Consider the following 27,955-nt stretch of genomic DNA (forward strand, 5'->3'; position numbering starts at 1 on the left):
AAAATCTTTCTGTGGAGAGCTTGTCAGAATATTTTACCCACCAAACAGAATTTGTTAAGAAAGGGAGTGGGTAATGATGATTTATGCCCTTGTTGTATGTTAGAAGTGGAGTCTGTGATTCATGTGTTATGGTGTTGTCCGGGTGCTCAAGATGTGTGGGGTTGTGGGCCTGCCCTCTTTAAAAAATGCCCCTCTTTTTTCTCGGACTTTGCAGAGCTTATTTCCTATTTATTGTCTAAGTCGAATGCTGATTTGATGAGCCTCTTTGTGCTTATTTTCCATAGAATATGGTTGCGGAGAAACAGGCTAATTTTTTAAGGGCAATTCTCTCCTCCTTTGAAGGTGTTCTCTGATGCCTCCAGCCTCTTTAATGATTTCAAAAGGCATAATTTGAGGGAGCCTTTGGTGCTGGCTTCCAGTTCGGTTGGGTCTAATTATTGTAAGCTTTGGAAACCTCCAACTGCTGGTTCTTTTAAAGTCAATTGGGATGCTTCTTTGAATATTAATTCTGAATTGGTTGGTTTTGGTTGTGTGCTTAGAAATGAGGAGGGCTTTGCTATTGCTGCTAAATGCTATGTTTGTAAGGTAGTGGTGGATCCAGTGTGTGCTGAAGCTATGGCTGCCTTGGTTGCTTTGGATTTCTGTAGTGAATTGGGCGTTTGTAGCATTGAATGTGACAGAGATTCACTGCAAATCATTAAAGGAGTTTCTTCAACGGATCATTCTTTGGACAGAATCAGCCATTTTCTGGATGTCATCAAACAAAAGGCAGCTACCTTCTTAGTCTGCAAGTGGAGTCATTGCTTTAGGGAGGCAAATGAAGTGGCTCATCTTCTTGCTAGAAGGGCTTCTTCAAGGTGTTTTTCGAATGTATGGGTTGAGGATATGCCTTTGTTTATCTCATCAGTTTCTTTTAGAGACCAAAAGGTCTCTAGACTGTAATGGTCTTTTTTATTTAATGAGAAGATTTCCCTTGTTCAAAAAACAAATATGATTATAATGATTGAAATACATATAATAAGCTAAATGAAAATATACAAATAACAAGCTAAATGAAAATATACATTTGTACGTAATGACATAAAATATGGAATATTGATGTCCTACATAACTAATAATTATGTACATTTATTGGGAAGTTTTGAAAAATATAAAAGCCTCTCTTATTATTATTTTATTTATTTTTATTTCCAAGAGAAAAAGGATTTTACAATAACAAAAGAGGATTTTATTTTTATTATTATTTTAAAGGGGCTAAAGTACACACAACACATTTGACTTATGCTCCGTTTGTTTCGGTATAAAATAATTTCCGTCTTAAAATATTTTTAGAGAAGTCATTTTTCAGAAAAATATTTTTTCGTCGAAATCATTTTTTGAAATATTTTTTATATTTTAATTTAATCATATTAATTTAAAAAAAAATTAAATTTTATTCACGAAATAAAAAATATTAATATAAAAATATTTTCATACAAATTCCGGCAAACGTGGCCAGAATCAGGCCATTTGTGCCGGATTCTGGCGATCTTTGCCAAAACGTCCGGATTGGCTAGTTGACCGAAGCCGGCCGTCCTAGCCAGATTTTGACCAACTGGCCGGGATCTTGCTGTTCTAGGAGGATCTCGGCCGGAGATTCGGCCAGAACAGCCAGATCCGTCCAGGATCCCAGCCAGATGGCCGGGGATCCGGCCTGTATCTGCCCAGATGGCTGGAGATCCGGCCGAACTGGTCGGAGTTTCGGCCAAAACGGCTGGATCCAACCAGCCTGGCCAGAATTTGGCACTATACTGCTGGAATCCGGCGACGGTTGCCAGACGTCGCCGGATTCCGGCATAATTTGTTTGATTTCGGCACCGACCAGTATCAAAATATGGCTTGTCGAAATCCGGCAATAGCGGACTGCTTGAACGTAAAGGTCGATTGCGCTGTTTAAAAGAGAGTCGACTACGTCTACCATATACAGAAAATGATTTACGCTTTTAAAAAGCGTAAATCATTTTCAAAAATTTATTAAGCATTTTTTGTCAAACGGAGGTTATTTTTCTGTTGACCATTATTTTCGCCCCTACCAAACACCGGAAAATATCGAAATCATTTTTCAGAAATCATTTTACGCCGAAACAAACGGAGCATTATTAACGGCGGACTTACAGTTCCACATGCAAAATGTCAAATTTTACAACCATAAAGAGAGAGGCTCCATAGTGCTTGACAACTGCTTGGATTTGTACCCTAAAGTTGAGAAAGATTATAGCACATTTGGATGTTCGATTTTTTTAAATTTAAATTCAACTATAATTTATTATGCAAATTTCGAGACAAAATAAGGTTGAAAAATATGTTTATTTTTGAAAAATTACAAATACCAATATAATTTTTTTTGAAAAACAATACACCCAAACAAAGCTTTGACCGAAGACTGGTCAAGTTTTGGTTTTAGCCAGCGATGATATATTTTTTAGGGATAATTGCATTACTGATCTTTGGGTTGACCTAAATTATAAATCACCCCTGCGGTACAAAAAGTTTATGGAGGGTCCCCGTGGTAAACTATAATTACGAATCACTCATTCAACCCATTTTTCCGGCAACAAAGTTAACAGATTCCGTTAATTTGTCACGTCATACCTAATAGGACATTGACACGTGGCCACCCCAGACCTAAGGGAGGCCGTGCGTCACCACCCAGACGTGGCCGGGCCACCATCGACAACCACTCATTTGCTATTTTCTATTTAAAAATAAATAAATAAATATTTTTTTAAGTTTTATTTATTTATATTTTTTTATTGTAATTGATACGTGTCGATTTCTTATTGGGTATGACATGCCAAACTAACGAAATTTATTAAGTTGGTGAACAAAAACGGGTTTATGGAGTGATTCGTAATTATAGTTTACCATATAAACATTCATGAACTTTTTGTATTATAGGGAGTGATTTGTAATTTGGGTCAGCCCCATAAACTAATTGTGCAATTATCCCTATTTTGTTATATAGGAAGTTTGAATGATGCAAATATAATAATATGTTGTATATATATGGAACATAGTTATACGAAATATGTGAATAAATATAATTATAGTTTCAATTAAAGCTTTGTTTAAGTTAAGAACAATTATAAAAATGGGTGGATAATGAGAACTTCGACAAACTATTGGTTTAAGTTAAAATGTTTTACGTTACGACTATAAAAAATAATAAAAAAAAATTGTTACACACTCGTGAGTCGTAAATGACCATTTTTATACATTTAAGACATTTATTAATTAGTAATGATATTCTTCGCATCTATTTATCACATTTATACCATATCGGGTAATGTAATGTATTTTAAGTGACTTTTTTATTTCAGTCATTCAAGAAAAAAAAAAAAAAAAAAAAAAAAAAAAAAAAAGATTGTTAAAATGTTGCTCTAGTCAATATGAAATAAGTCTAATAGATAAGTTGGAAGAATATCGTTACTCATTATAATCAAAGTTTTCAAGTGAACCAATAAAAGTTCAAAGCTGGCTCCAGAGAAAAAAACTTTTAGAAAACATATATGAGAAGAGGAGGGAGTAGATCTGCTCCTGCTCCCTCCTCTTCTCCATTTTCCTTTCTACTCCCCACTCCTACCTCCTATCTCATTATGATTTTTTATTTTGTTTGCAGGTGTTATTCGACCAGATCAGCAACTTTGGTCTCTCTGCTATGCATCTGTCCATCTACCTCCGTGTTGTGCCGTTCTTCCTCCATGACCACTGCCGTTGTTTGTTAATTGTGTTTTTACTTTGAATAAGAGTTTTTTTCTCCATAGATCTGATCTCATGAACGATATGACCTCATGAACCATATATGGGATGTAGGTTAGTCAGGTGTGAGGGATTATCCATACGGCTTGGATAGTTCGGTGTGGGTTATCCCTCACGGTCGGAATAGTTCAGCGTGAGGGTTATCTCTCACTGCCGTTTTAAATAAAATTTTATAGGATATTTGATTACTATTGTCTTAGATCTGGCATGTTCGAAACAAAATTACTCTTTAATTATTTTGGTAAATGGGTTAGCGGAAGATGAAAGTCATAGATAACATTTTATTGTAATAATTTTGTTTGTATCTACGACTTTGTAATCTCATAGTATCTTGCTATGATTTTGCAAAGCTTTTATGCTTTGTGAATTAAGAGCTTTATGTCCGTGATATTTGATCAATGAAATACTTATATATTTCGTTTTAAAAAAAAAAAAAAAAAGTGAACCAATTTTTTTTAAAAAGAAGCCTTTCAAGTGATGTAAAGTTTAAGAACTCACTAAACTGTGTTATCGGGAATCACTAAAACCGGAAATCCGAAATCTATCCAAAATTTCACTGGGACGGGGGACTCATATGGCGGGTCCCACCGACCCGGGTTTTTTCACTGGGACGGGGGACTCATATGGCGGGTCCCACCGACCCGGATCTCAAAAATGGGGACATTATCGTGCACTGGTAGACAATCTAAGCGAACCGTATGAAACACAGCTTTGTATTTAACACAATCAACACCTGAGAGTTCCTTTCACGAAAGTAACGGAGATTTTCCCCCAAAAACAGAGAGAAAAACCAAAGGGTTATTATGTCGCAGAGACCCAGACGACGGTGCGAGGGCACGGCTATGGGTGCTATCGTTCTCGATCTCCGACCCGGTCTCGGTGTCGGACCCTTCACTCTCGGTAATTCTCGATCGGTGTCTGAGTTTTCCTTTTATATGATTGAATTAATTGAAGATTTTGTTTTGGAAATTTGGAATGGATTTCATCGTAATTAGTTTGATTTTTGAATTATTCACCTGTTTGGTTCGCGAGAAAAGGCCTGGTTAAGTTTTCATTTCGGTGCCATTTTTATTGGAGCTTAAAACAGAGGATGTACAATTCATTATCCATATTTTATTTTTTTTCGTTCTTAATTTTGGCAGTTTTCTCACCTACTAAACTGGGGGTTAGGTTATGATAACGATGCTTTCTTGGTTTTTAAGCTTTCCTTGACTACGCTTAGTTATTGGTTGCAGGGGCGAGTAGTTATTGGTTTTATGAGCTCAGCATTCATGCGTTTTTTGTGGGGTGTTTGTGTTGGATTGGTTTTTGGGTGTCAAAAGCTTGGGTCATGTGAAGAGTTTAGGCGTTTTAGTAGTTAACAAGTGCTTATGTTCAGCGCTGAAGATTTCCTGTGTTTTTTGCAGGGATGCCGATATGCGAAGCGTTTGCTCAGATAGAGCAGCAGCCTAACATTTACGATGTTGTCCACGTGAAGTACTTCGATGAGGTTTGGATTGTAGGAGATTCATATCATTCGTGCATCTACACGTACAAACACATATGGACTACTCTGAAAATTTCTTGTTAATTTAATTGATGCTGTGTTGGATTTGTGCTGGGATTTGCTGAATATGAAATTCACAACTCATATATTTTGGTGATTTTACAACATTAATTTGCCACCTCTTACTGCGCTTGTTTCATGCAGGAGCCACTGAAACTGGACATTGTTATTAGCTTTCCAGATCATGGTTTTCATATTCGCTTTGATCCTTGGTCACAGGTATTACTTTTGAATATTTTTGGTTTTTTGTTAGGTTTCCTGCTTGTGCTTCATTGTGAGGATGTGATCAAGAGGATTCTTTTCTTGCAAATGATAAGTGGAATGATGAAGCTATTGAAGAATAATTTTTGTACCTAATTATGTGATTATTTTAGTAATTTAGTGAGTAATTCTTGGTATAAATATAACAAACACTTGTACAGTGCGAGGCTTGAATTTTATGCATAAATCTTTGCCTTTTGACTTATTGGGCGAACTAACTTCCTCTTTCTACTCCTCTAGTTATCTTGTGCTTTTTAACTAAGGATTTGATGCGGCAGTGACAATAGGGTGCTCTAAATGGCATTCTCTAGGAGCTAATCCTTGTATTCTGATTTTTTTGTTGTGTTTTTTTTTTTTTTTTTTTTTTTTTTTTTTTTTTTATTGGGTATATTATAGCTGGTATTTTACCATTTATCTTGCACATCAGGTTAAAAACCGCATAAGAATCTCATGTGAAGAACAATGTGGGATATAGAAATTGGTAAAATCTAGAGTCTGAATATGGACATGATATGAATGTTTCTTGCAACCAGCGAAGAAATTAGAAACATGACAGAATTTACAAAATCGCTTCAGTCTGTTAGATTGTCAACTTGCAAGCTTAATGGAGATTTCCCTTTTCTATTGTTCTACTTTATTGGCATGAGTTACTAAAATTAAGGTCTCGGGAAAGCATCTTTTGGTTTGGTCTAGTAACCGTTGAATAAACCAACTATATCCTTTAGCACAGGTTCTCCAATTCACAGAATGGATAGAACAATTATTGGAATAAAGTAATTATGTATTTTTGTTTATTGTGTGGGACTATAAATTTTATTTTGTTTCCACCTTATTGGATCTGCTAGTGGAGTTATTTTGTTCTATGAGGCCCATTCACATTTGAGTTTTGATGGTACTCTGTTCTCCAAAATTTATTGGGGCCCATCCATTTTCTTTTTTCAGGGTGGGATACTGTATTAATTTTAGTGCTGTATATCGTACATCTAATGTAATCTAGTAGTTGTATTGTATACTCACATGCCTTGCTGTTATAAGTTGATTTTATATCCATAATATAATATATATGACTATCGTGATACATTTTGACTAATGTAACTTTAAATTTGGTGTCAGAGGCTACGCCTTATTGAAATTTTTGATGTAAAACGGCTCCAAATGCGCTATGCAACTTCTCTGATAGGGTGGGTTTCTAAAATTTAGTTTTATGATTTATATGTTAGTAAATCTATTACTGATCCTGGTTTCTTCTTTTAGGGGACCATCCACTCTAGCTACTTTTGTAGCTGTATATGCACTTTTTGGGCCAACCTTTCCTGGGATTTATGACAAAGACAGAGGTGTTTACACTCTATTTTACCCAGTATGTATATGGAAGACCTAATTGTATCATAAATTTTATCATTTTTGCTATATCTTTCTTACATGCTAGGCTCTGTCTTACATGTATATTTTGCAGGGGCTATCCTTTGCTTTTCCAATTCCTAGTCAGTATACAGATTGCTGCCATGATGGGGAAGGTATTGTTTCAGTATTTTCTAACTCACTTTTACTTTTACTTTTACTTCTTTTTTTTTTTTTTTTTTTTTTTTTTTCTTTTTTAATAAAATTTTTATATTCTGATTACTTAATTTTAATCCTTTCTGATATGAAAGCGGCATTGCCATTAGAGTTTCCAGATGGCACCACACCAGTTACGTGTCGTGTCTCCATATATGATAGTTCTACCGACAAGAAAGTTGGTGTAGGATCCTTAATGGACAAGGCTACTGCTCCTCCATTACCTGTTGGCAGCCTTTACATGGAAGAGGTGCATGTTAAGGTTTGATTCCTTCATCCTCATGCATTTATGTTGATTGAAATGCCATCATCCTTGAGTCTTGCGTGATGTCATTGAATTGCTGAGGAATCTGGCGGGTCATCTTATGGACGGCTGCATGGTTTTTCTTAGTATCAACTGTGTAGCATAAGCATGGAAATAGTGGGGAGAGCTACAACCATGAAATAAAACTTTGATTTGCTGATGTTTGCTTGCTGAGTGTTCTAGTACTGGCCCATTACATTACTTCTCTTTTTTAGATTCTGAACTGTAATTTTGACGCATGAGTGTGATTCTTGGATCTAAGTTATTTTAGTGTCTGTTTTGTCCAGCTTGGAGAAGAATTATACTTCACAGTTGGAGGCCAACATATTCCTTTTGGTGCGTCTCCGCAGGCAAGTTTTAGGTCTCATGGAGTTAAGCTTCAGTATCTTTTTTGTTGTTTCTTTTCCTGATTTTGCCGGTAAACACTTTCTTGCTCTTATCTTACTCTTAAAATTTGTTGAAATCATGCTTTTGTTTTCTTTTCACATTGTACAATGTTCCGTGGAATCTTTAGATGAGATGGTTCTTTATGGAGGTGCAACATAATTACTCTTTGACGCGCAAATACATATATACGCACAAAGATACTAATCTACATATTATTTCTGCTGAGAACAAATAAATTGCTGTCAACTTGACTCGAAACTAGGACATTATTCATTTGATGAATGAGTTCTATTTGGGCATAATTTCTTATTTCTTAATGCTAATATAATAATTTTGTCACTAGGTTTTGCGAATTCTATAAAATAGTTTTGTTGCTGCAGTTTTTTAATCTCTTATCTTTTATTGGTTCCATTAATGACCTTATTGTTATAGGAAGTTTTCTAGTGTTCTATAATTTTCTAATCGTACCATTTACTTCTTATTCATTTTCTAGTTATCTATTTTCTTATCAATTTTATTTTATTTTTATTTATTTATTTTTTTTCTAGTTAGTTTGAGTTCTTATAAGGGGATACATTAATGCGATATTGTGATTCCTAATTTCATAGTCTCCTCTTTTCCGCAGGATGTCTGGACTGAATTGGGCCGTCCTTGTGGAATTCATCAAAAGCAGGTATTTTTGAGTTAGCCAGTCTTTAATTTAGAATGTTATTCTTTTAGAGAGCTGCTGATATAGACTTGCATAGTCTCTTAAAACGTTTGAAGGCATATTTTTCCTTCAGAGGATGTGTATAAATTTGCTATATTTATGCTGATGGGAGGATGGGGATTCATATAATTAAACGAGGATTTGTGTCGTGAGCTTATTACCAAGTATCTTACTCAATTTCAACTCGACTCAACAAAGCCTTATCCTAACTCAGGCATTGCAAGCAGAATTTCAATATTTTTTGTTAAGAACTAATTCCCTCATTGGATGAGCACGAGAATAATGTTGCAGTATCTGTATCTGCCTAGGTGGGGTGTGAGCCATTTTTTCTTTGATGGGTGATATGGTGTCCAAGCATTATAGTTGTTAGTGATTTCAATGTGTTTGTCATTATTAGTGAATATTGATTCTGTTAGTTGTACAGGTAGACCAAATGGTTATTCACTCTGCATCGGATCCTCGTCCACGGACGACACTTTGTGGTGATTATTTCTATAATTATTTTACCCGTGGTTTGGACATCTTATTTGATGGGCAGGTATTCATTTTTTCTGGTTCTAGTAATATACATATCGTCATGATTCTATGCATGATAACCTGTGCACTCAGAAGTTCTATTATAACTGTGTTGTATTTGCAGACTCATAAAATCAAGAAGTTTGTTTTGCATACGAACTATCCTGGTCATGCAGATTTCAATTCATACATAAAGTGCAATTTTATTATCTTTAGTTCACACTGTAAGTTCTGTTCTGTTTCAGAAATTTCCAAATGGATCTTTAATCCAGAAACTGATAAGCCGTTTTCATTTTGTTCCTGCAGTTGAGGGGTCTTTTGAGGAAGTGAATAGCAGGGTACACAGGATTACACCAAGCACCAAATGGGAGCAAGTGAAGGTAAATTTGTTTTTACCCAATTGTTTAATATATCATCTGGAATAGTTTTATCTTTCAAAATTTAAAGAACTGGCATAATGTTGGTCCAAATACAATGTAATGGAAGTGCATTTGGTATCATATTTTCCTATCACCTTGATTAACAATTTCATTACCACTGATTTTTGTTTTTCTTTAGAGCGAATAGAGGATTAAATCTGGAGTGTTTTTAGCATTTATCTTTTATTTTCTAGTTCTTTTTCCATTATTTTCCATTTGTGACCTTTTTCATAGTTAATGATGCAAAGTTTCAATTATAGATACTAGGTACTTGAATAATATTTAATTGGATGTTACTTATAAAAAAAGAATGGAAAATTTAATTGGATGTGTCTAGGTAGCAGAGATATGTATTTCACTACAGCTCCCCCCCGCCAAAACAATTTGTTTTTTGGTGGTGGGGGGGCTCATTCCTTGTTTGAGCCTGCTTTATTATTGGAATAATTCATTCAAAGAAATTCATTTTCTTTTCTTTTCTAGATTATAAGTTTGTCATGGAAAACAAAAATGTTCCCTGTCTAGCTCAAATATACACTACCGTACTCCCCCCCCCCCCCCCCCCCCCCCCCCCCCCTCCCTCCCTCCTCTCGTATCCTTGTTATTGTTGGCTTAACCTTTAATGTCTGTCTCCTTTATAGTTGGTGTTAAGGTATTAACAAAAGATTCACATTTCTAGGAAATTCTTGGTGACTGTGGCCGCGCTGCCATCCAAACACAAGGTTCTACAAGCAATCCTTTCGGATCTACATATGTTTATGGTTATCAAAATGTTGCCTTTGAGGTGAGTTAACAATTATTTATCCATTTTTCTTGCTTCCAATTTTTAAAAACACCCTCTCTGGTGTCAAAAGAAAAAAAGAAAGAAAGGAAGAAGATAATTTAAATTTGACTTCTGTTGAATCTGACAATTATATTACGCAACTATAGCTTATTGTATGGTAGTAAAAGGGACTGCTAATGAGTCTGTCATCAATATCAGCAGGTGATGAAGAACGGTTATATTGCTACTGTAACTCTTTTCCAGTCATGATTATAATGTCCGGTAGGTTGCTCCTTCCTGCTCTTTCTCAGCAATGTTATTTGTTTTTACATACACAGTTTCTACATTTTTTATTTTTTTATTTTATTTTTTTAAAATTTTTATGTACTTATTGGTATTATCATTGATAAGGTAAACATCAGAATCTTTGTCTGTTGCAACCTTTTTAGAGAACCATTGTCTTGACATGTTCCACATTTATCATGTTGAGTAGATACTGCCGCATTGTGACGTTTATCTTAGTTCAACTGAAGCCTTGCAAAACGGTTGTCGGTTATTGCAATTCTGATTCCTGTTATGCTGTTTTGATTTTTAAGTTACCCGAGTTCGATGCTGGTGTGTCACAAGCAGTAGGTGGGATATCAACAGTAAATTTGTGCTAAAGCAGTAAATACTCTTTGTAAACACCACCGTGGTGCGGTGCAATGATAATTGTAAAGTTATCTATAACTATGTACAGATAACAGAAACGTTTGTACAGTGATAATGTTTATGTGTCTTTGTAATTTTCAAAAAGAACAAATATTTAATGCAAAGTATTTATGTTATTCAAATTGCTAGCTTTCGTTTTACCTTTTATTTTTGAGAATAGTTGGTTGGTAAATGTCTCAATTTTCTGAACTCTTTCTTCTTTTATTGTTCCGATCATTCAATTAATATGAATAGCCGTACAGCCTAAAGGTACTTTTAAGGAGGAGATTCGGGTTCAACTAATTATAGGTAAACATTTTGCTTGTTAAAAAGAAAGGACTGTAAGTTTTTGGAAATAGCATAATTTTTCTTTATTGAACTTCGAAACCATTAAGGTCTACACTTGTTGGATGATCTGAGGAAAGATGAGAAAGAGGTTTCTCAGATGTTAAAGATAATAAGAATCTTGTAGTTGCCCGTTTTGCTGATGTGCTTTTCATTTGAATATGCTGTTAGAGAGGGGATGATTCACAGGTTTGGGAGCCATTCATGGCCGTCAATGAAACTAAGTGAAATAAATGGTTCAACCTCGTCGTCAGTGAGCTCCCTAGACCATGAAACTCGCCCTCCGAAAGCAGCCCCTGGTCCCCAACACTTGTATTGTCCATAGAACACAGTCCTGCAAAGTACATGTTAATGTTGTTACAAATGGTTAAACTTAAAAGACCATCCTGGCACATTATCAAGGCATGTTGTAAAGAGGAGGAGAGAACAAACATACATTTCCCTATTTTTATGCCCCCAATTGTTCCATCCCGGAGAAGTGATGATCTTGTCCATGTAAGTGTACGCAAAGATCACCCTAGAAAAACTGCCCCATGCCCTGCCCAAGTAGAGGGCGCCTGAGCCAGTGACCTTGCAATTGACGAAGGAGAAGCCAGTTTCCTCAAGCAAGCTTTCTCTCTTCTGGGCAGTCAAGGCTCCATAGCTATTGGTGATGGCATTCAAATGGCAGTTCTCATAGAGGGAGAGACCGTTTCCAAATATGAAGTCGACGGAGCCTTCAATTAAGCAGTCCTTGAAGTAGTGCCTGCCTATGTGATCATAGAGAGTGTCCTGTGCTCCAACAAATTTGCAGCCGAAGAAGGCCGCGGTGTCAGCTGAAACCCGTAATGCCACTGCTTGCTTTCCTAGAGCTCCCGATGGTGGCAATGGTGCCTTATTCTGTTATAGAACATCATACAAAAAACTAACACTTTACCTTAGCCATAAGCCTCATCTCTCTACTGTACACTAATAGTAAATAATGAAGCCCAAATCACGAAATTGGCTCACCTTGAAGGTGATGTTCTTTGCAATGAAGTAAGGGGCATCGACTGCAAATGTAGCAGAAGCAAAGGTACCCAATGGATGCCCACTTTGTCCCTTTCTGTCCGCTGTGTCGTCCCACTCAATAATGGTGTCGTCTGCATCAGCACCTTCCAGGGTAATGTATGCCATAGTTGCAGGAATTTCAACCTTCTCCCTACATTTTTCCATCCAATTTAAATCAAAATATAAGCCTCAGAAGACACCCCCCACCCCCAAAACCACAAGTCTGCGTTATACTTTTCTGCTAAAGTCTACTAAAGGAATGAACAATAAGATGTTACGGGGGAGACAAAATGTTTTTGTGTGAAAAAAAGGTTCATATTTTTGGATCGGGATCCCCTACAATTTTTTTTAAATTGTAGATTCTCAAATTAACGTTGATATTATCTTTTTCAACCATCGGCAAAAATATAGTATGTTAGTATGGGGCCAAGATTCAGTGCAATAAGACTGTTTGAATCTCACTTGCTCGAACTACCCGAATAGTTAACCCGAGCAGGCGTGGGTTAGACAGTCTCACATTAGGCTGCCCATTGCATATCATTGCACACACCCCCGTTTGTTAGTTTCAATAGTTTGTGTTAATAAGTTACTGTATAAACACAAACCAAACCAAATAAAACTAAGATATATCCGTCAGTAACGAAGTAGAGGACAACTTCATTTTTACCTGTAAATTCCTGCACTGATGGAGATAACGACCCGACAGTGATTTACGACTGGCAGTGAATCGATAGCTTTCTGCAAAGTAACAAAATCACCAAACCTCGATTTTGTGTCTACTTTAATGGTTTTGCAAGGCGCGAACATATTGGTTGCTTTCTGGAAGAGAGAGTACTGCTTGAAGGAACCCATTTGCTTTACCCAATTAAGGTACGCCTTTTCGCTCTCCACCACCCCAGTTGGACGCGACAAAGAGCAACCTGTGCTCTCCAGCAGTAAAATTAACAAGAGCAGCTTTGCTACCATCGCGTTGAATGACTGTACGTAGCTGAAAGCCCGAAACGGAAGGTTTAAAAACAAAGAGTAGGGAGGGAAGGTGTAGGGAATCTAGCAACAGAGACTTTCAATGCATACAAGTGGTGCCTCTTCTTGTCTGTTCTTGCCTTCAAGAAGTGAAAAACGACTTGATCGTAATATGAGGCTCTGATCATGCCATACGTAATGGATTTGTCAGGCATAATATAATGGCGTGAACCTTTTCATGCTTCTCTTCTATTTGCAGTGTGAAGTAGGTTGCTAATGTGGTAACTAGAGAAAGAAGAAAGGAAGAGGTTTGTTTTGGGTAGCGGCGTGGTAGAAGATGACAGGAGGTGGTCATGATGGAGAATCGCAGATGCTACATAAGCATAGTTGTTTTGATAGCGCCATGATAACTTCCTTTGCGTGGGAGGTTTGCTTGGCTAAGTAATTGGTTGTCCTCGTGGTAGACATATAAGGCAAAACAACTTTGAACAACGGAACATAAAAGTGATGATTTTTCAAGAGTAACGTTAATTTTTTTTTTTTTTTTTTTTTTTTTTTTTTTTTTTTTTTTAAAAAAAGGCGATAGACACACTCTTTTCACATTGGCTTCTGTAGAGTATTGTAAGTAATTTCCAACGTTAATTATTTAAAAAAATTAAAAATTAAAATATGTTAAGTACTTTAACGAGTATGAAAAATAAGTGTTAAGAATAACATTATTATTCCATTCTTTTAAGTCAAATAATTTACAAAAAACATATATTTTAAATAAACAACTGAATGCAAAGTTAAGATTTTTAAATCATACTAAACAGAGACGGAACACAAAACTTTTTTAAGGGGGCAGGATATAATTCTAAAATAAAATCTTCCTTGGTTGTGTATATATGAGCAATAGGGGTATTAGTTTCCATGGACAATGATCCTTCTTTTTATCAACGGACATTTTAATTTTAATTTTTTTTTAATAATACTATGAATTGGTTTTGACTTGTGACCCTTCTTTAATTAGTTAAATTTAAGGGCACATGATCCTTCTTTAAAAATCTTACTTAAATGTTACTTAGACATGTTTGCTATTAATTAGTTTCAAACATTATTGTTCTGCTGACAGTGAATGGTGGGTGTCAAGAGTTTTCTTTAAAAATCAGTGAAAAGAAAAAAGTAAAAAGAAAATTAGGAGCAAAGAGAAAGAGAGGGAAAGTTTTACTTAAATCTGTTTGTGGCTTTAATTAAAATGTTATTCAAACAATTTTTTTTAAACCAGGATTGATCCAAAATCTGAACATGAAGATTGAAGGGGCACGAGGAACAACGTGGCATTCAGAAGTGGAGAAAATCAAAAAATTAAAATTTCCGTTGCCGGGACTTGAACCCGGGTCTCTCGGGTGAGAGCCGAGTATCCTAACCAACTAGACTACAACGGATTTGTTTAATGGTCTGCCTACGTAAATTAAAAACCGCTTTTCCATTTGGGTAAAATTAATTTAATTCCCTCACTACAGGCGGGGTTTAGTGTCGCTCTAAGCCCTCGCTGCCGCTGGGGCATCGTTGAGTTCTCGGTTCTCCTATCCGTTCCTTCACACTCTCTAAACAACCCTGAGAAACATTTCACCCTTTCATTCATCTATAACAGGACTTTTGTCAAGCACGTCAGGTATGTTATCTTTTTCCATCTCCTTGTTCCCTTCTGTTCCAAACTTCAATTCTCCGCATTTCGTTTTTGGATTTCCACAGATTTCAGTTTCTCGCACTGCAGAAAGATAAAGATAATCTTGGAATTGTTAAACTGGGTCGTTCTAAACACTCCGTTTGGTCTCGGATTTATTGCTTTAGAACCTCAAAGTTTTGATTTTTACCATGACCATGCTTTCCAATCCAAGTTGCTGGTTTGTCATCAAATTATGTTTACTCGTTCGGGGCTTTAATTATTTGGAGAACTGTGCTTAGTTCACCACTTGATATTCATAATTTACTAATAAATGGGAGAAAAATTGATATAGGTGAGTTTGTTTATTTGTTGCAGCCATTGGGTTCGTGGGATTTTATAACAAAGTTTTAGAGTAAGAAGCTTGGCAATAGCATAACTTCAGTGAAAAAGATGGCTGCATTTGGATTGACCGCTAGTTCCTCGAGATGTCTCCGAGTACCTGGCCCGGGGTCGCTGAATAGGCGAGCTTCGGCATTTCCTAGTGCTAGGAAACCTAAAGAACAGATTGGGTTTCTCCCAGTAGAGAGGTACTGCTTAATTGTTTTGGTCAACTGTTTAAACCCTTAGTGAGGCCTGTGTGCATTATTATAACACTGCCATGCGTTTGACATGTTGTGATCATACAGGACTTACTGGACTGGTTCTATACGAAGATGTGGTACGCGGAAATCTCACTTGATCAAGTGTGCGATGGATGCTTCTTATGGTGATATGTCAAATGAACCCCCTGGTAATCTTTTACTTTCTTGACTAGTTGATGATTGCTTACTCTTTGTCCACGGGTATTTGTACTTTGTGGAGAAAATTTTATTGCAAGGCATGTTTTTGCAAACCTAAACAAATATGCATGTTAATTGGGAAACAAATGATCATTGTGAAACATGGATGTTAAGCCCTTTCTTTGCTTTTAAGGCTGGGAGCGTTAGTGTGTTGAGGCTCATAAGTATGTTGGTTGAGATGAATAAAGCAACTGTTCACTTTCCAAAATAATGATTTTTATAACACATTAGGGATGGCTGGAGTTATTGGGCAACTGACCAGTTGTAAATCTAACACCATGTTTGGTAGGAGAGAATGGGGAAGTAGGAGTGATGGATAGGTGAGGGAAGAATGGGAAGAATGGGAAGGATGGGGAAGTGAGTGGAATTAATGTGTCCCTGATATTGTTTTTTGATAAGTAATAATGAAATTTTATTAGAACAAAGGAGAGAACTTAAATATACCGGATGTGTACAAAATGCTCAGCTAAAGAATACAGTCTCTCGTCTTGTTTGGTTGGAAAGAGGGAAAAGAGAAAGGGAGGGGAGGATAGAACTATTATCTTACCATTATTCCCTGATTTAAAATGGTTCAAATTATGATCATAAAATTGACAAGTCATTTTTTCATAAGAGGCCCTCTTGCCCCCTCCAATCTGCCTGCTTTGGTTGGATTGGTTTTGGTGGGCTCAGATGGATTTTTGCTCTCCCTGTCCTTACATTTTTCCCTCCTCTTGAACAGGGGATTTTGTCTCTCCTCCCCTTTTCACTTCTACACTTCTACCCCTCTCCATCCCCTCCTCCTTTCCCTCGTAACATACAGACTGTAAATGTCCCTGTTACTGAGTGGCTTGGAGACCTCATGCATAGACTGTTTTTGCATGTCCTTTTAGGAGAAATTAGGGGCTCCACCTGTGACGAGGAATTTGGTTTTGTGGAGCTATTTCCATTGTTGGACTTATTTGTGCCACGGATGGCTCATCTGGGTAACTTTCTTTCAGATTACCATCTGTTCTTGAACCATACTGCATGGAATTTATTGGACAACATGAATGACGCTCTGGGCCTTAGCTCAGGTGTTTAGAGTGGTGTGGAGTTGGTTTAGGTTAAAATCTTACCAATAAAAAAAAATAATGAAGACATGAATGACTCTCTCTCTCTCTCTCTCTCTCTCTCTCTCTCTCTCTCTCTCTCTCTTGTGCTGAAATGTATGCAAAACAGCTAGGGCCTTGCCCTCAGTTCCTCAAGCATCAGGTTGATGAGAACCTTTACATTGTAAGCATCCTTGTTTATACTTGGTAGTTGCTTTTCCAGAAAGCTAATATCATGAGTTATCATTTGCTCGTGACAATTTATGTATCAGCTTGCTGTAATGTTATAGCTCTTGTCTGATTTATTACTGCTGACCCTTTTTTTCTACTCTATTCTATTCATGTGGTTCACTAAATTTTGTTACAAATTAGCATCATTGACTAAAAACTCTCTCCTTATCTGCAAATTCAGCTGTCTTTCCTAGAATTAATGTGAGGGACCCATACAAACGACTTGGAATAAGCAGGGAGGCTTCTGAAGATGAAATTCAAGGTGCAAGGAACTTTCTTGTTCGCCAATACACGGGGCACAAACCAAGTGTGGATGCTATTGAATCAGCCCATGACAAAATAATTATGCAGAAGTTCTATGATAGGAAGAATCCCAAAATTGACGTCAAGAAAAAAGTCCGACAATTCAAGCAGTCCCGTGTTGTTCAGATTCTTACAGATAGGTTCCGAACTCCTTCAACAAAGTTCATTATAAAAACATCTATTGCATTCCTAGTGCTTGGAGCTCTCACTGTTCTCTTTCCAACTGAAGAAGGCCCAACCCTTCAGGTGGCAATCTCACTGATAGCTACCATATATTTTATAAATGATCGACTAAAGAGCAAAACCCGGGCTTTGCTTTATGGGTATGTGTGACAGTATCTATTTGATTAATTATGGCATGTTCCTGCTGTTTATCGTTTAGGTCATTGTTACATACATCGAAATTTTTTCTCGTACCTAACATTGCTCTTGGCGCTGGACCCAGTGTCATCTTGTACCTTTTTATAATGAGCTAATGTTATTCATGATTATCTCTAATGTCATGACCTTTTCCCAAATTGTTGAAACAGTTCCAGAGTGCCAGCTTATACTCTTGCCCCTTCCGATTTTCAATGCATTCTGGAAACTACCTGCTACTTAAGTGCCAAACTCTAAATAGGTCCAAGTCATAAAATTTGTTGCTATGGTGCAGGGCTGGAGCTTTTGCTATCTCATGGCTGCTGGGAACTTTCTTGATGGTTGCTGTGATTCCACCTGTACCTGTACTTAAAGGACCGAGGACTTTTGAAGTGATGAGTTCATTGTTAAGTTATGTGATTCTGTGGATTTCTTCCACTTATCTAAAGTAGATCAAATTATATCTTATCACAAGGCCCCAATTCTTTTTGGAGTGGAGATCACCAGGTTTTCTTGGTTGCTGGTTCATTCGTTTTCTGATTTTGCTTCATAAAACGTTCATATCTCTAATTACGGCATCGATACTTCTGGCTATCAAGTGTCAATATTTTGTGAAATGATCCTTGCAGTTTAAGAAGAAAAGGTTTCTGGCAGTGAGTGTTTTGTTGTTTGGAGAAAGGATGTAAACTAGATAAAGATTCAGATCAGCTTTTGCATTTCATGGTTCCTTACATTCTTTTTTCAATTGGGTATCTTTCTTGCAGTCAAGTCTTGCTTGATTACATTTTGGGGGTGTTTAGCGAATTCCTAACCTCTTATGGAATCCACTAATAAAACCTAAGAATCGTGTGTGTGAATTCATGTTGGGGTAGATTTGATTACACATACAAGCTAGATCTTTTGTATGTTGCCTAATTTGTTTGAGCTTGTGCTGTGTCCCAACAATTTAGTGGTTGAAGATATTCTGATTTTAGTTTTCTCTAGACATGGAACTCCGCCTGAGGATGTTAGAGACCTATAACGTACCCTGTCCACAAAAGCTCCCAGCCTTGTCCTTTTGCCGTGTGCTTTGCTCTTCATGGCTCCCTCATTCTCGAATGATATAAACAGGCATTAGAATCGCTAGGGAATGTTTGGGAACAAGAACAATCTTGATTTTATTTGCTACAGTGTTCGAGTTTTTTTAAAAACAAATAAGATTTTATCTCGCATTTTTTTTTAAAAAAAATTTTATTTTTGAAAGTTAAGCTATTCCAACATTTTTTTCAACTTTATTTGTCTCAAAATTCGCGCATTAAATTATAGTTGAATTTAGATAGTCTAACTATCAAGACTTTTTTTTTTTTTTTTTTTTTTTTTTTTTTTTTTTAACTTTATTTGCCTAGGATCCCCTCCACCTGGGAGCCTCCCGTTTCCTCTTATTTGTGCACAGATATGTGCCACGTTTGTTAATGAGAAATCCAAGGTTCAAATAAAATCTTATGCTTGAGGGAAGCTAATAGACGTTATGTCACAGGGCAGAAGTGACGTATTTATCAAAAGAGTTGATGAAATAGAACGAGTTTAGCGCGCTGGCAGTTTTTGTTTTGGATTTTTTCCAATTTATTAGTCTTTAAAATATATAATTCTCATATATATATATATATATATATATATATATATATAAAATTAACAAAGCATTAAAAATGTAAATATACGTGAGAATCACGTTCTCTAAAGACATCAATTTAATAAATAAATTTTTTCAACTCAATTCGAAGGAAAACTCTGCCGCCACATGAAGATATCAAACTTATTATTATTATTATTTTTTCTCTTCGATTTATTAGTAAACACCAATGTTTCTTGTCATACAATCTTGAAAAAACCCAACTATTAATTTCCACTAGACTTCAAAGTGTTGATATTAACCACTTTTAAGAGACAATGGCATTGCTTCTCTCTTCAAGACAGTACCAATTGTAGACAAGTCCAAGTGGGTGAAGGGTCAGACTCTTTGGCAACCTCCGATCGTCGTGGTCCGGTGCCACCTTGTTGCACACTCTGCACTTACCATGCGAGCCGGCTCATATGCCACGAGCTTGTCAAGACTGCGGTATGTGTTACTACATCAAAAGATATGTGTAACAAAAAGCTTTACATCTGCAATTTTGCTTGAATTTTCTTAGTTCATTAATTATTTAAGCTAATAAAACATGATGAATAACATTTTTTTTTCCTCATTAAACATGTGATCAATGGCTGTTTTATCTAGTAGATTACACAAAAAAGGCCAAAAGCTCTTTGATATTACAATAGAATATGACAGTTCTCTTTGTGTTTTAGGTTGTTTTTTTATTAATGTTTTGACAAGGAAATGAAGTCGTTGAAAATACAAGTTTTAGAAATGCATAAGAGAATAAAAAACATTTTTGGGCATGTTTCTGATATTGATTAATTATTATTATTATTTTTTTATATATTTTATGGTATGAGGTGTAGAAAAGTGTTGCATCTTGGCCATGGCCGTCTGGCCTCAATTGGGTTAGAGAACACAGAGGCTAACTGGCGGGCATAAAAGACACTACTTATCACTGCTCCTAGCTTACATCTCAGGCGCCATCTTCTTTGAGGAAACACTCTGCCAATCCATCACTGATGGCAGGAAGATTGTTGACGTGCTTGTTGAGCAAAACATCATCCTTGGTATTAAAGTCGACAAGGTGAGCAAGATATTTGGTTTGGTGATGAGATGAGTCTGTTTGGTTGTGCAGGCGAAAAAAGCTTCTTTTTTTTGTTTCTTTTTTTTTTTTTTTTTCAGGCAAGGGTTGTGTTTTTAAAAACACACAATTTTAAATATTTAACTGCCTTAGATAATGATTACTCTTAATTGCATTTTTATTAATTACAGTTTGAAATCACTAATTTTTTTTTTTTTTTTTCCATCGCATAATGAAGAGTTGGATGATGACTAGTGATTACTACAGGGTTTGGTTCAAATAACGAGTCATTGTGCCAAGGTCTTGACGGCCTTGCCTCTCGCTCAGCTGCTTATTACCGACAGGGAGCTCGTCTCGCAAAATGGTAGAAAGTTAGAAACCACACTTTGCTTTTTTGCTTGATGTCTAAACTGAAATTTACCCTGTTGAGAGTTACAAATGGCCTATTTCCTTGTAAGCACTTTTCTGCTTTTGGTTTCATCTGTATGGTAAAAGCATGTCTTTGTGTTGTGGACATATTGGCGCACTGTCATTACTCATTAGCATCCCCAATGTCCCATCTGCATTGGCTGTGAAGGAGGCAGCCTGTGGCCTAGCTCACTATGCTGCCATCTCTCTCTGGTACCATGGTAACTAAAACAAAAAGCTTTTATAGCATTTGTAGGGGATGAGGCTCGTCCTTGTTATTAGGCTATTCGAATTTTATATAAATTCAAGTAGTTTAAGAGAGGGAAGTTGTGGATAGAGAGGTACAGCAATTTGGACAGCAAATGTAAAAATTATCTCATGGGACCCAATTGTCCAAGCAAGTCTTGGGCAGCTTGTCCACTTGTTTTGACAGATGAGTCCTATAAGAGTTTTGTCGCATTTTCTGTTTGGACAACAAATTGCTGAAGATCTGGATCCGAAAGTTGTAAGGCCTAACTATTTTAGACAGCCTAAGATGCAAGATCCATCTGCTCAAAACAAATGACTATTCGAATTTATGTGAAATTCAAGCAGCTTAATAATTGGGATTCCCAACTAGTTTGTAGTATTATTATTATCCCCATTATGCATCATGTTGAAAAAGTTTGCATCGTGGTCTTGCAGGACAATGGATTGGTACCCTATTCTTGACCCTGAGATCTTGCTTGATGGTGAGCATGGGATTGATAGGACAGGACCTTTGAAGTGGCCAAGAAAGTAAGGGTTGAGGTTTTCTTCTACCTTGCTGAGAACAATGTCATGTTTGAAGGCATCCTCCTCAAGCCCAGCATGTTCGCTCCTGGAATCATGGCAAGTAACCTGTAATTGTTATGCTTTTGCAGACCTCGTACAATAAATCAACTTGTAAATTGATGAATCAAATTCTGTTGAGCAGTTCCTATCTGGTGGGCAATCTGAAGTTGCGGCTACACTGACCTTGAATGCAATGAACCAAGCGCCCAATCCATGGCATGTGTCATTGTCCTATGCCAGAGCCCTTCAGAACACTTGCCTCAAGAAGCGGGGAGGCAGACCGTAGAATGTTAAGGAGGCTCAAGAATCTCTGCTTGTACGGGCAAAGGCCAACTCTCTTGCTCAGCTTGGGAAAAACACAGGCGAGGGTGAATCCGACGAGGCCAAGAAAGGAATGTTTGTTAAGGGCTACGTCCATTAGAGTGTTCAATCAAATGTGTAGAAGAAAAAGACAGGTGATTGTCTGTGAGACTAATTTTGTTCATAAATTGTACTTCTAGTAATGTAATAAAGTTTCTGCCTGTGAGAGTGCAGGAATGCCTAATCATGAAGAATTTCTAGAGTCCTTTTGGAGCAAGCTTGGACTCATGAGCTTCATACATTCATTTCCTTATTCGAATAGGACAAATAATAATAATAAATAAATAAATTAAGAGAAAAGTAAAAAATTAAGAGAGCAATCCAACTGCACCCATCTATCTGATCATAGACACATCGATATCCACCTGGTAATTACTTTTATCTAGCATACAACAAATTCACAGAAGTTCATGAGTCCAAGAATGCCTAATATACAGGGTTTGATATACATAAGTGGCTAACTTGGCAATACCTGCAACAGATACATACAAACATCTCTTCAGACAGTAATATCGGCGACAGATTTGCGTATAATCATCTGTTCAGCTGGTAATACTAGGATCAAGGCCAGTTAAACAATCATGTTATACATCTATCACATGGAACTTCTAGCTGAGGCTTGGCACTGCGACAGCCACAAGTCTATTTGCTCTACCATCTGTTGCCTTACTTTGTGAACCGCATCAGGAGAGCTGCAGTTCTCGGCATTGCCTGAGAAGAAAAATCACGGTTTCAGAAGATATGACATCGACTATTCACAGGAAATGTAGACACGAGAATGGCTGCCTATGCATACAAAATCAGAATGTCTGCGAAGTGAGAACATTTTGGGTACCGTTAATGGTTAAAATTTTGGTCTCAATTATGTGAGCCCCTCTGAAATATGAAGGCTACCAATAGCCCCCAGAATTAACTACGTGATGTGTTAGCTTGATCAAGAATGAAAGTTATCACACAAATTTTTCATTCATCAATGGTAATCTAATAGTTGGGAAAAGATGGCGCCATGTGCTTTTTCGGCAGGCTAAAAAGTGTTTCCTGCAACTTAAGCTATCTTTTGACATTTATTGCTTTCCTTTTCTGGAATAAAATTCCACCACATAGGGAATTCATCCATGAAAATACTACACACAAGGGATGAACGCCCCATAAACATTATTCTGAAATAAGAGAGCAATCTCACAGAGCAAGGTTGTAAATGCGCTTTGTACTCAATGCAGTAAAATAAGAGTGGTATAGCTAGTAATGTAGCACGCAGCTGTATGTTAGTGAAACCATCCTCCCCAGTCCCCCCCTCCCCAAAAAAACCCCTTCTCCTCCAAAAAAAAGATAAAAAGAAAGAAAGAAAATAAATGAACAAACAAATGTAAAATATTGAGTGCAAGTGCTCAAATAAGCCATTGGAACTCATTCTGGAAGCAAATGGAAGATATTCCCAAAGGTGATTCTGAATATATCACATATTACAAATTGAACATGCAAATTATCAACCCATTTGGAAACCCATGAATTGGCCAAGATGAATTGAATCAGAAACTCTAATGAGTACTGAGAACATGTCAGCTGATACAAGCTATGCATACCTTCAATGCTTAATGGAGCTTGAGGACATCCTCGCAGGTCAGTTCCATGGCCACAGTTGTGACAAGAAATGACGTAGGAAGGCACTAGAAAGTTCAACAGACAGATTTTAGTAAAAAGAGTAAAACATGATCTAAAATGACTTTGAATAATTGTTGCATGTAGCAATTTCATCAAATATTTCACGTATCAGCCTAATGATTATACCCAAATGAGAGTAATCATCATATGAAATACAAGTGGAAACCACACGAACATGAACTTTATAGAACCGTACACGTGGTTCAAAATGACATGTCAGGAATGCCTATGTAAAATAACTTTGACTGCAAGATTAATCAGAAGACGAAAAATGTATCTATAGAAATGTCTTCGGCACAAGAATAGATCAATTACCATTTATGTCTTTTAAACCTGTGTTTTAGCAAGAATTGGCCCAATTTAGACATAGAACGACTCTACCCCACCTTAATTCAACTATTATAATAGGAATTATGTAATTTCAGATCAAATAATTAGAAACTCACTATCAGTTGATGAAATCTGTTTAGATGCATGACGCCAGGGATCCTGTGAGCCATTTGTAAAAACGATCTTTGAACCTGCATTTTAAATTTCCATGAGAACACATTAACTATTGCCGAATACATTGAAAGTAATTTCATTACAGTAAGTCAGCAACTATACACATAAAATAACATTGAGTAAAACACGTACTTTCAGCCATTAAATGCACAAAAATCAATTTTCTCCAAAAAAAAAAAAAAAATCAATTTTCTCCTATGAACCAAACTAATTTCTCTAAAATAAGTATTCATTTAAATAATAAATCCCCCATTTTTTCATTTTACTTAAATTTATCACTTAGCACATACAGCCCTCAAGTTTCCTGCAATGCAAGCTTCTAAGAATTACATGCAGAAAGATAATTTCCCCTATCCCATGAAATGATTAATGTAAAACCAACTTAAAGCAGCACTTTGTTGCTAGAAGGTGAAGCTTAGAATATCATATAATGCTTCAGATATTTCTGAGAACAAACACAAGTGGGTATGATGGTATGAGAGAGAGCGAGAGGGAGGGGGGGAGGGACGGAGGGAGGGAGGGAGGGATGGAGGGGAGTTTGATTTTAAATTTTGTATATATTACTAGAAATACCCATAGAAAAATAAGTAGTTCGCTAAACTATAAAAGGGAGACTAATGGAGAAGTTCTCAGCAACTAAATGGATAAATATGGCCTGCTACACGTGCATATAGTTAAACTGCGAAAGAAAAATATAGAAAGCAGAGAAAGGCCAATGTTCATACCAGCGATTTTTGTGCCTCCATAGTAAATATTTGTCGCAGCAACATCAGGATAGATGCCCTCTCCAAAGACATTTTTGCAAAGGTCCAGATGGTATCTGCCACATATGAGCAACCAATTTGGAAAAATACCCAGATGTGCATTATAGAAAACACAAAACCAACCACAAGTTTTAAAATTTTAATGATATGTAAGTAAAAACGAATAAAATAAAAAGGGCACATTAAAGAAAACACGGTGATTAGAAACATGCCTTGTGTCAACCTTGCTGGAGCGAATGCTATCATTTAATGGCGCCACCTGAAAATATGCAACTTCAGTACAAACTTGGAACCACCACAATCGGTCAGCGCTGTCTTCAGTAATAACAGTGTTTTTCAAGTGTTTCTGATCATATGTTTGAACTTTAACACCAAAACTTCCAAGATAATAATCTTTCACATATTTGGCATATGCTTCCTGCATGAAATAATGTATATTTGCCGATTAGAAGCATTAGAAAATAAGTAAAAAAGGATATAGCCATATGGATGAAACACAAACCCAAGAAACTGTAACATCAGCAGTGCTAACAGGTTGAACAGAGAAAAATGAACAAAATAAAAAATAACCAAAAGAATAACAATTATCCAATGCAACATGTGACAAGGAAAACAATAGATTGCTCATCTATTAATTAGCTAACAGTAACAACTTATAACCAGCAAAGGCAGTTAGAAACAAGGCCACCATTGATGTTTTTAAAAAATGGCCCAAATGAAAGAACCAGGTTGATGGCAAGAAAAATGAGCATACCACTAAATCGTCTCCAGCCTTCTTTGCTTGAACAAGAGGGGAGCATAGTTTATCTGGATTTCCATATTGAAACTGTGAAATTTAAAATATATAAAGATCACAAATTTGTGAAAATTGAAATTAGCAACAGAACTAGGAAAGAAACCACACCTACCGCTATAACAGCAGCATCTGCCACAAAATAGAGGAAATCGCCATCAATCTCAAGCTGCGGACACAGACTAAAGGTCAACATGAGATGAAGAATATAGAAAACAATGCTTATCAATCTGCATTCTGAAATTTAAATAATGCTTCGAGGTACATCATGGTCAAATATTAAAGGAAAAGAGTCAAACCTCAGCAGCACCAAACAATGCCTTCACTGCTTTCCCATCTGTTGCAAGTCTTTGTTCAACAAGTTGATTAGTTTCTTGTAATGCAGCTTTACATTCCGGACCAGCTGACTCACCAATCTGCACTTAGAAAATACTGAAATTTTTTACCTGACAGCAAATAGGAGAGAATTTGCAAGACAAACAGCATTCTTAAACAAAAGCTTTAGCTCTTCCTTTTTTCTTTTTCTTTTTTCATTGGGGGGGTTGGTTGGCTCTAGAAAGAACATAGCTTTAAAAAAAAAAGAAAAAAAAAAGGAGCCAATATTGTCTTTACCTGCTGGTCAAATTCAGTGAAGTTATAAACCGCATGAACAACTGCAGAACTTGCAAGGCTTCCACATGTTAAATGAGGGAACTTAAGACGGAACCATGCACTAAGAGCTCCAGGGTATGAGATACCGAAAACGAACCATGGATTTTCAACTTTTGATCTATTGAGCTTTAAATCCAAAGATTTCTGCAAGAAAAGTGGATAGCAATAAGGCCAGGGAAATCTGAGTTAGAGAATATAGATGACCAGTGGATACACTAGAAACTTGGCAACACCCAATGAGATTAAACTTTCAAGGTTCAATAGAAAAAAGATTTTACAGGTTCAAGCCAAGAATTTAACTCTCCTTCAAAGCAATGTTAAGAAGAGATTGCATTCTATTAATTCTCCACTTTTCCAACTCTAGAACGTGAAGTACATGACTTACCATTGGGGACATAAACACTGGAGAGTCTCCAAGCAAGATTTTGATATAATATGTTGGAACACCACTTAATACAGGCTTAAATCTATGGGTTTTGAACCCGATTATGTGATATCAACCACTTCTATTATCCATTCAATGTGAGACTTAACATTCGCACGACTAAAACACTTAATAAATAGGAAGATAACTTGCCTGATAATACTGACGAAAAACAGCCAAATCATAGAGCGCCTGCTTAGATGACAGATATCTCAAATTTTCCGTCTTCAGCGAATTGAAGGGTGAACTTTTCCCATAGTAACGATGCTCAAGAGAAACCACAGCTGCTCCAAACTTCTTTGCTAATACCTATAAAAGATATCACAAGGTTCAAACTGTTTGTCCTAATTAGCATACACACCTAAACCCTAAACCATCAAATTCAATTTTACAATAATCTAAGTCTCTCTTGATTCTAAATACCAAGAGCCACAAAATTCAACTTCACAATAAAGTAAATCTCCTTCTGACAAATTAAAAGCCTATTTGGGGCCACAACCACACTTTTTGGCTAAAAACCACAAACTTACGCTAATATAGTCATTGGCTATCCCATTGCACGAAGATTCACCACAAATTTTCAGAAAAATCGGTCCATCTGGAACCCGAAAGTAGTCAAAGAATTCGTAGTATCGCTGCTGAAATCGGCGATGATCCTGCAAATCCAGACTTCTTATCAAATTTTTATACACAAATTGTGACATAGATTCACGCAATTCAAAGCGAATAGTCCAGAGAGAGGTACGTAGGGAGAGAAGTGATCGAGAGTCTGTTGGAACCAGAGCTCCTCCTTGGTCAAGTAATTGGCGCTTCCGGACAAGCGGTCGAGCGAAGTCCGAGACGGGACGAAGCCATTGTGCTGATGAGCGAAGGTCGATAATATCGTCAACAACACGACCCACGCCACCGTCGACGACGTCAGCCTCATCGTCGTTCTCAGTGCCCCTTCTCTTCTCTTCTCTTCTTTCAACGGAAAATAACAAACGCTGACCGTGTAGTTCGAACTTCGGTGGGTTATTGATTGTTCTAGTCCTCTACCTTATGTCTTATGATATACTTCTAAATCAAACATTTCTATGTATTTTCAGTTAAAGGTTTTTTTAGTAAATAATTAGACCTCACAAAAATACAATTAAAAGAGG

At 36.7% G+C, this 27,955-nt stretch overlaps 4 protein-coding genes, 1 long non-coding RNA gene and 1 other non-coding gene across 11 annotated transcripts; 3 read left to right on the forward strand and 3 right to left on the reverse strand.

The window, feature by feature from the left end:
* Positions 1–4,483: 4,483 nt before the first annotated feature.
* LOC133852225 (PHAF1 protein At3g51130) lies at positions 4,484–11,090 on the forward strand. Of its 6 annotated transcripts, none has more exons than XM_062288931.1 (15): positions 4,484–4,698; positions 5,205–5,287; positions 5,489–5,563; positions 6,719–6,786; positions 6,860–6,965; positions 7,062–7,122; positions 7,273–7,424; positions 7,754–7,816; positions 8,479–8,526; positions 8,987–9,100; positions 9,203–9,302; positions 9,385–9,458; positions 10,174–10,278; positions 10,477–10,539; positions 10,854–11,090. In XM_062288931.1, exons 1-14 carry the CDS (start codon positions 4,602–4,604, stop codon positions 10,525–10,527), a joined length of 1,197 nt encoding a protein of 398 aa, XP_062144915.1. In that variant the 5' UTR covers positions 4,484–4,601; the 3' UTR covers positions 10,528–10,539; positions 10,854–11,090. The 6 variants fall into 6 exon arrangements, with proteins under 6 accessions (XP_062144915.1, XP_062144916.1, XP_062144912.1 ...); XM_062288932.1 differs by having other exon boundaries at positions 7,282–7,424; XM_062288928.1 differs by having other exon boundaries at positions 4,485–4,698; positions 7,258–7,424; positions 10,751–11,090.
* Positions 11,091–11,617: 527 nt separating this feature from the next.
* On the reverse strand, positions 11,618–13,287 carry LOC133883050 (probable pectinesterase 53). The gene is made up of 3 exons (XM_062322235.1): positions 12,989–13,287; positions 12,283–12,472; positions 11,618–12,171 (listed from the first exon to the last, which is right to left on the reverse strand). Exons 1-3 carry the CDS (start codon positions 13,285–13,287, stop codon positions 11,650–11,652), a joined length of 1,011 nt encoding a protein of 336 aa, XP_062178219.1. The 3' UTR covers positions 11,618–11,649.
* Positions 13,288–14,638: 1,351 nt separating this feature from the next.
* TRNAE-CUC (transfer RNA glutamic acid (anticodon CUC)) lies at positions 14,639–14,711 on the reverse strand. The gene has a single exon. It is a non-coding gene; the product is annotated as a tRNA-Glu (tRNA).
* Positions 14,712–14,782: 71 nt separating this feature from the next.
* Positions 14,783–18,596, forward strand: LOC133851790 (protein CHAPERONE-LIKE PROTEIN OF POR1, chloroplastic). The gene is made up of 5 exons (XM_062288366.1): positions 14,783–14,941; positions 15,311–15,522; positions 15,622–15,725; positions 17,257–17,701; positions 18,031–18,596. The coding sequence occupies exons 2-5, from the start codon at positions 15,386–15,388 to the stop codon at positions 18,185–18,187; spliced, it is 843 nt and encodes a 280-aa protein (XP_062144350.1). The 5' UTR covers positions 14,783–14,941; positions 15,311–15,385; the 3' UTR covers positions 18,188–18,596.
* A 1,655-nt stretch (positions 18,597–20,251) lies between these two features.
* LOC133851838 (uncharacterized) lies at positions 20,252–21,706 on the forward strand. The gene is made up of 3 exons (XR_009895845.1): positions 20,252–20,437; positions 20,673–20,805; positions 21,527–21,706. It is a non-coding gene; the product is annotated as an uncharacterized LOC133851838 (long non-coding RNA).
* Positions 21,707–22,316: 610 nt separating this feature from the next.
* Positions 22,317–27,845, reverse strand: LOC133851837 (probable serine protease EDA2). Its single transcript, XM_062288432.1, has 12 exons — positions 27,559–27,845; positions 27,344–27,469; positions 26,967–27,122; positions 26,351–26,533; positions 26,038–26,154; positions 25,854–25,907; positions 25,700–25,771; positions 25,158–25,363; positions 24,907–25,001; positions 24,124–24,198; positions 23,599–23,682; positions 22,317–22,726 (listed from the first exon to the last, which is right to left on the reverse strand). Exons 1-12 carry the CDS (start codon positions 27,739–27,741, stop codon positions 22,611–22,613), a joined length of 1,467 nt encoding a protein of 488 aa, XP_062144416.1. The 5' UTR covers positions 27,742–27,845; the 3' UTR covers positions 22,317–22,610.
* Between the last annotated feature and the right edge of the window lie 110 nt (positions 27,846–27,955).

Source organism: Alnus glutinosa, chromosome 12 (assembly GCF_958979055.1).
Source record: "Alnus glutinosa chromosome 12, dhAlnGlut1.1, whole genome shotgun sequence".
In the NCBI taxonomy this organism is placed as follows: domain Eukaryota; kingdom Viridiplantae; phylum Streptophyta; class Magnoliopsida; order Fagales; family Betulaceae; genus Alnus; species Alnus glutinosa.

Excerpts from the sequence above, each read along its gene's own strand:
- LOC133883050 (XM_062322235.1), bottom strand. The coding sequence starts at position 13,287 with ATGGTAGCAAAGCTGCTCTTGTTAATTTTACTGCTGGAGAGCACAGGT. Across the intron at positions 12,473-12,988 it reads ATCAGTGCAGGAATTTACAG|GGAGAAGGTTGAAATTCCTG; the intron begins GTAAAAATGAAG and ends GGAAAAATGTAG. Across the intron at positions 12,172-12,282 it reads CAAAGAACATCACCTTCAAG|AATAAGGCACCATTGCCACC; the intron begins GTGAGCCAATTT and ends GTTCTATAACAG.
- LOC133851837 (XM_062288432.1), bottom strand. The coding sequence starts at position 27,741 with ATGAGGCTGACGTCGTCGACGGTGGCGTGGGTCGTGTTGTTGACGATA. Across the intron at positions 26,155-26,350 it reads TCACTGAATTTGACCAGCAG|ATTGGTGAGTCAGCTGGTCC; the intron begins GTAAAGACAATA and ends TTCTAAGTGCAG. Across the intron at positions 25,002-25,157 it reads TCCAGCAAGGTTGACACAAG|ATACCATCTGGACCTTTGCA; the intron begins GCATGTTTCTAA and ends CATATGTGGCAG.
- LOC133852225 (XM_062288928.1), top strand. The coding sequence starts at position 4,602 with ATGTCGCAGAGACCCAGACGACGGTGCGAGGGCACGGCTATGGGTGCT. Across the intron at positions 4,699-5,204 it reads TGTCGGACCCTTCACTCTCG|GGATGCCGATATGCGAAGCG; the intron begins GTAATTCTCGAT and ends TGTTTTTTGCAG. Across the intron at positions 8,527-8,986 it reads GTGGAATTCATCAAAAGCAG|GTAGACCAAATGGTTATTCA; the intron begins GTATTTTTGAGT and ends TTAGTTGTACAG.
- LOC133851790 (XM_062288366.1), top strand. The coding sequence starts at position 15,386 with ATGGCTGCATTTGGATTGACCGCTAGTTCCTCGAGATGTCTCCGAGTA. Across the intron at positions 15,523-15,621 it reads GGGTTTCTCCCAGTAGAGAG|GACTTACTGGACTGGTTCTA; the intron begins GTACTGCTTAAT and ends GTGATCATACAG. Across the intron at positions 17,702-18,030 it reads ACCCGGGCTTTGCTTTATGG|GGCTGGAGCTTTTGCTATCT; the intron begins GTATGTGTGACA and ends GCTATGGTGCAG.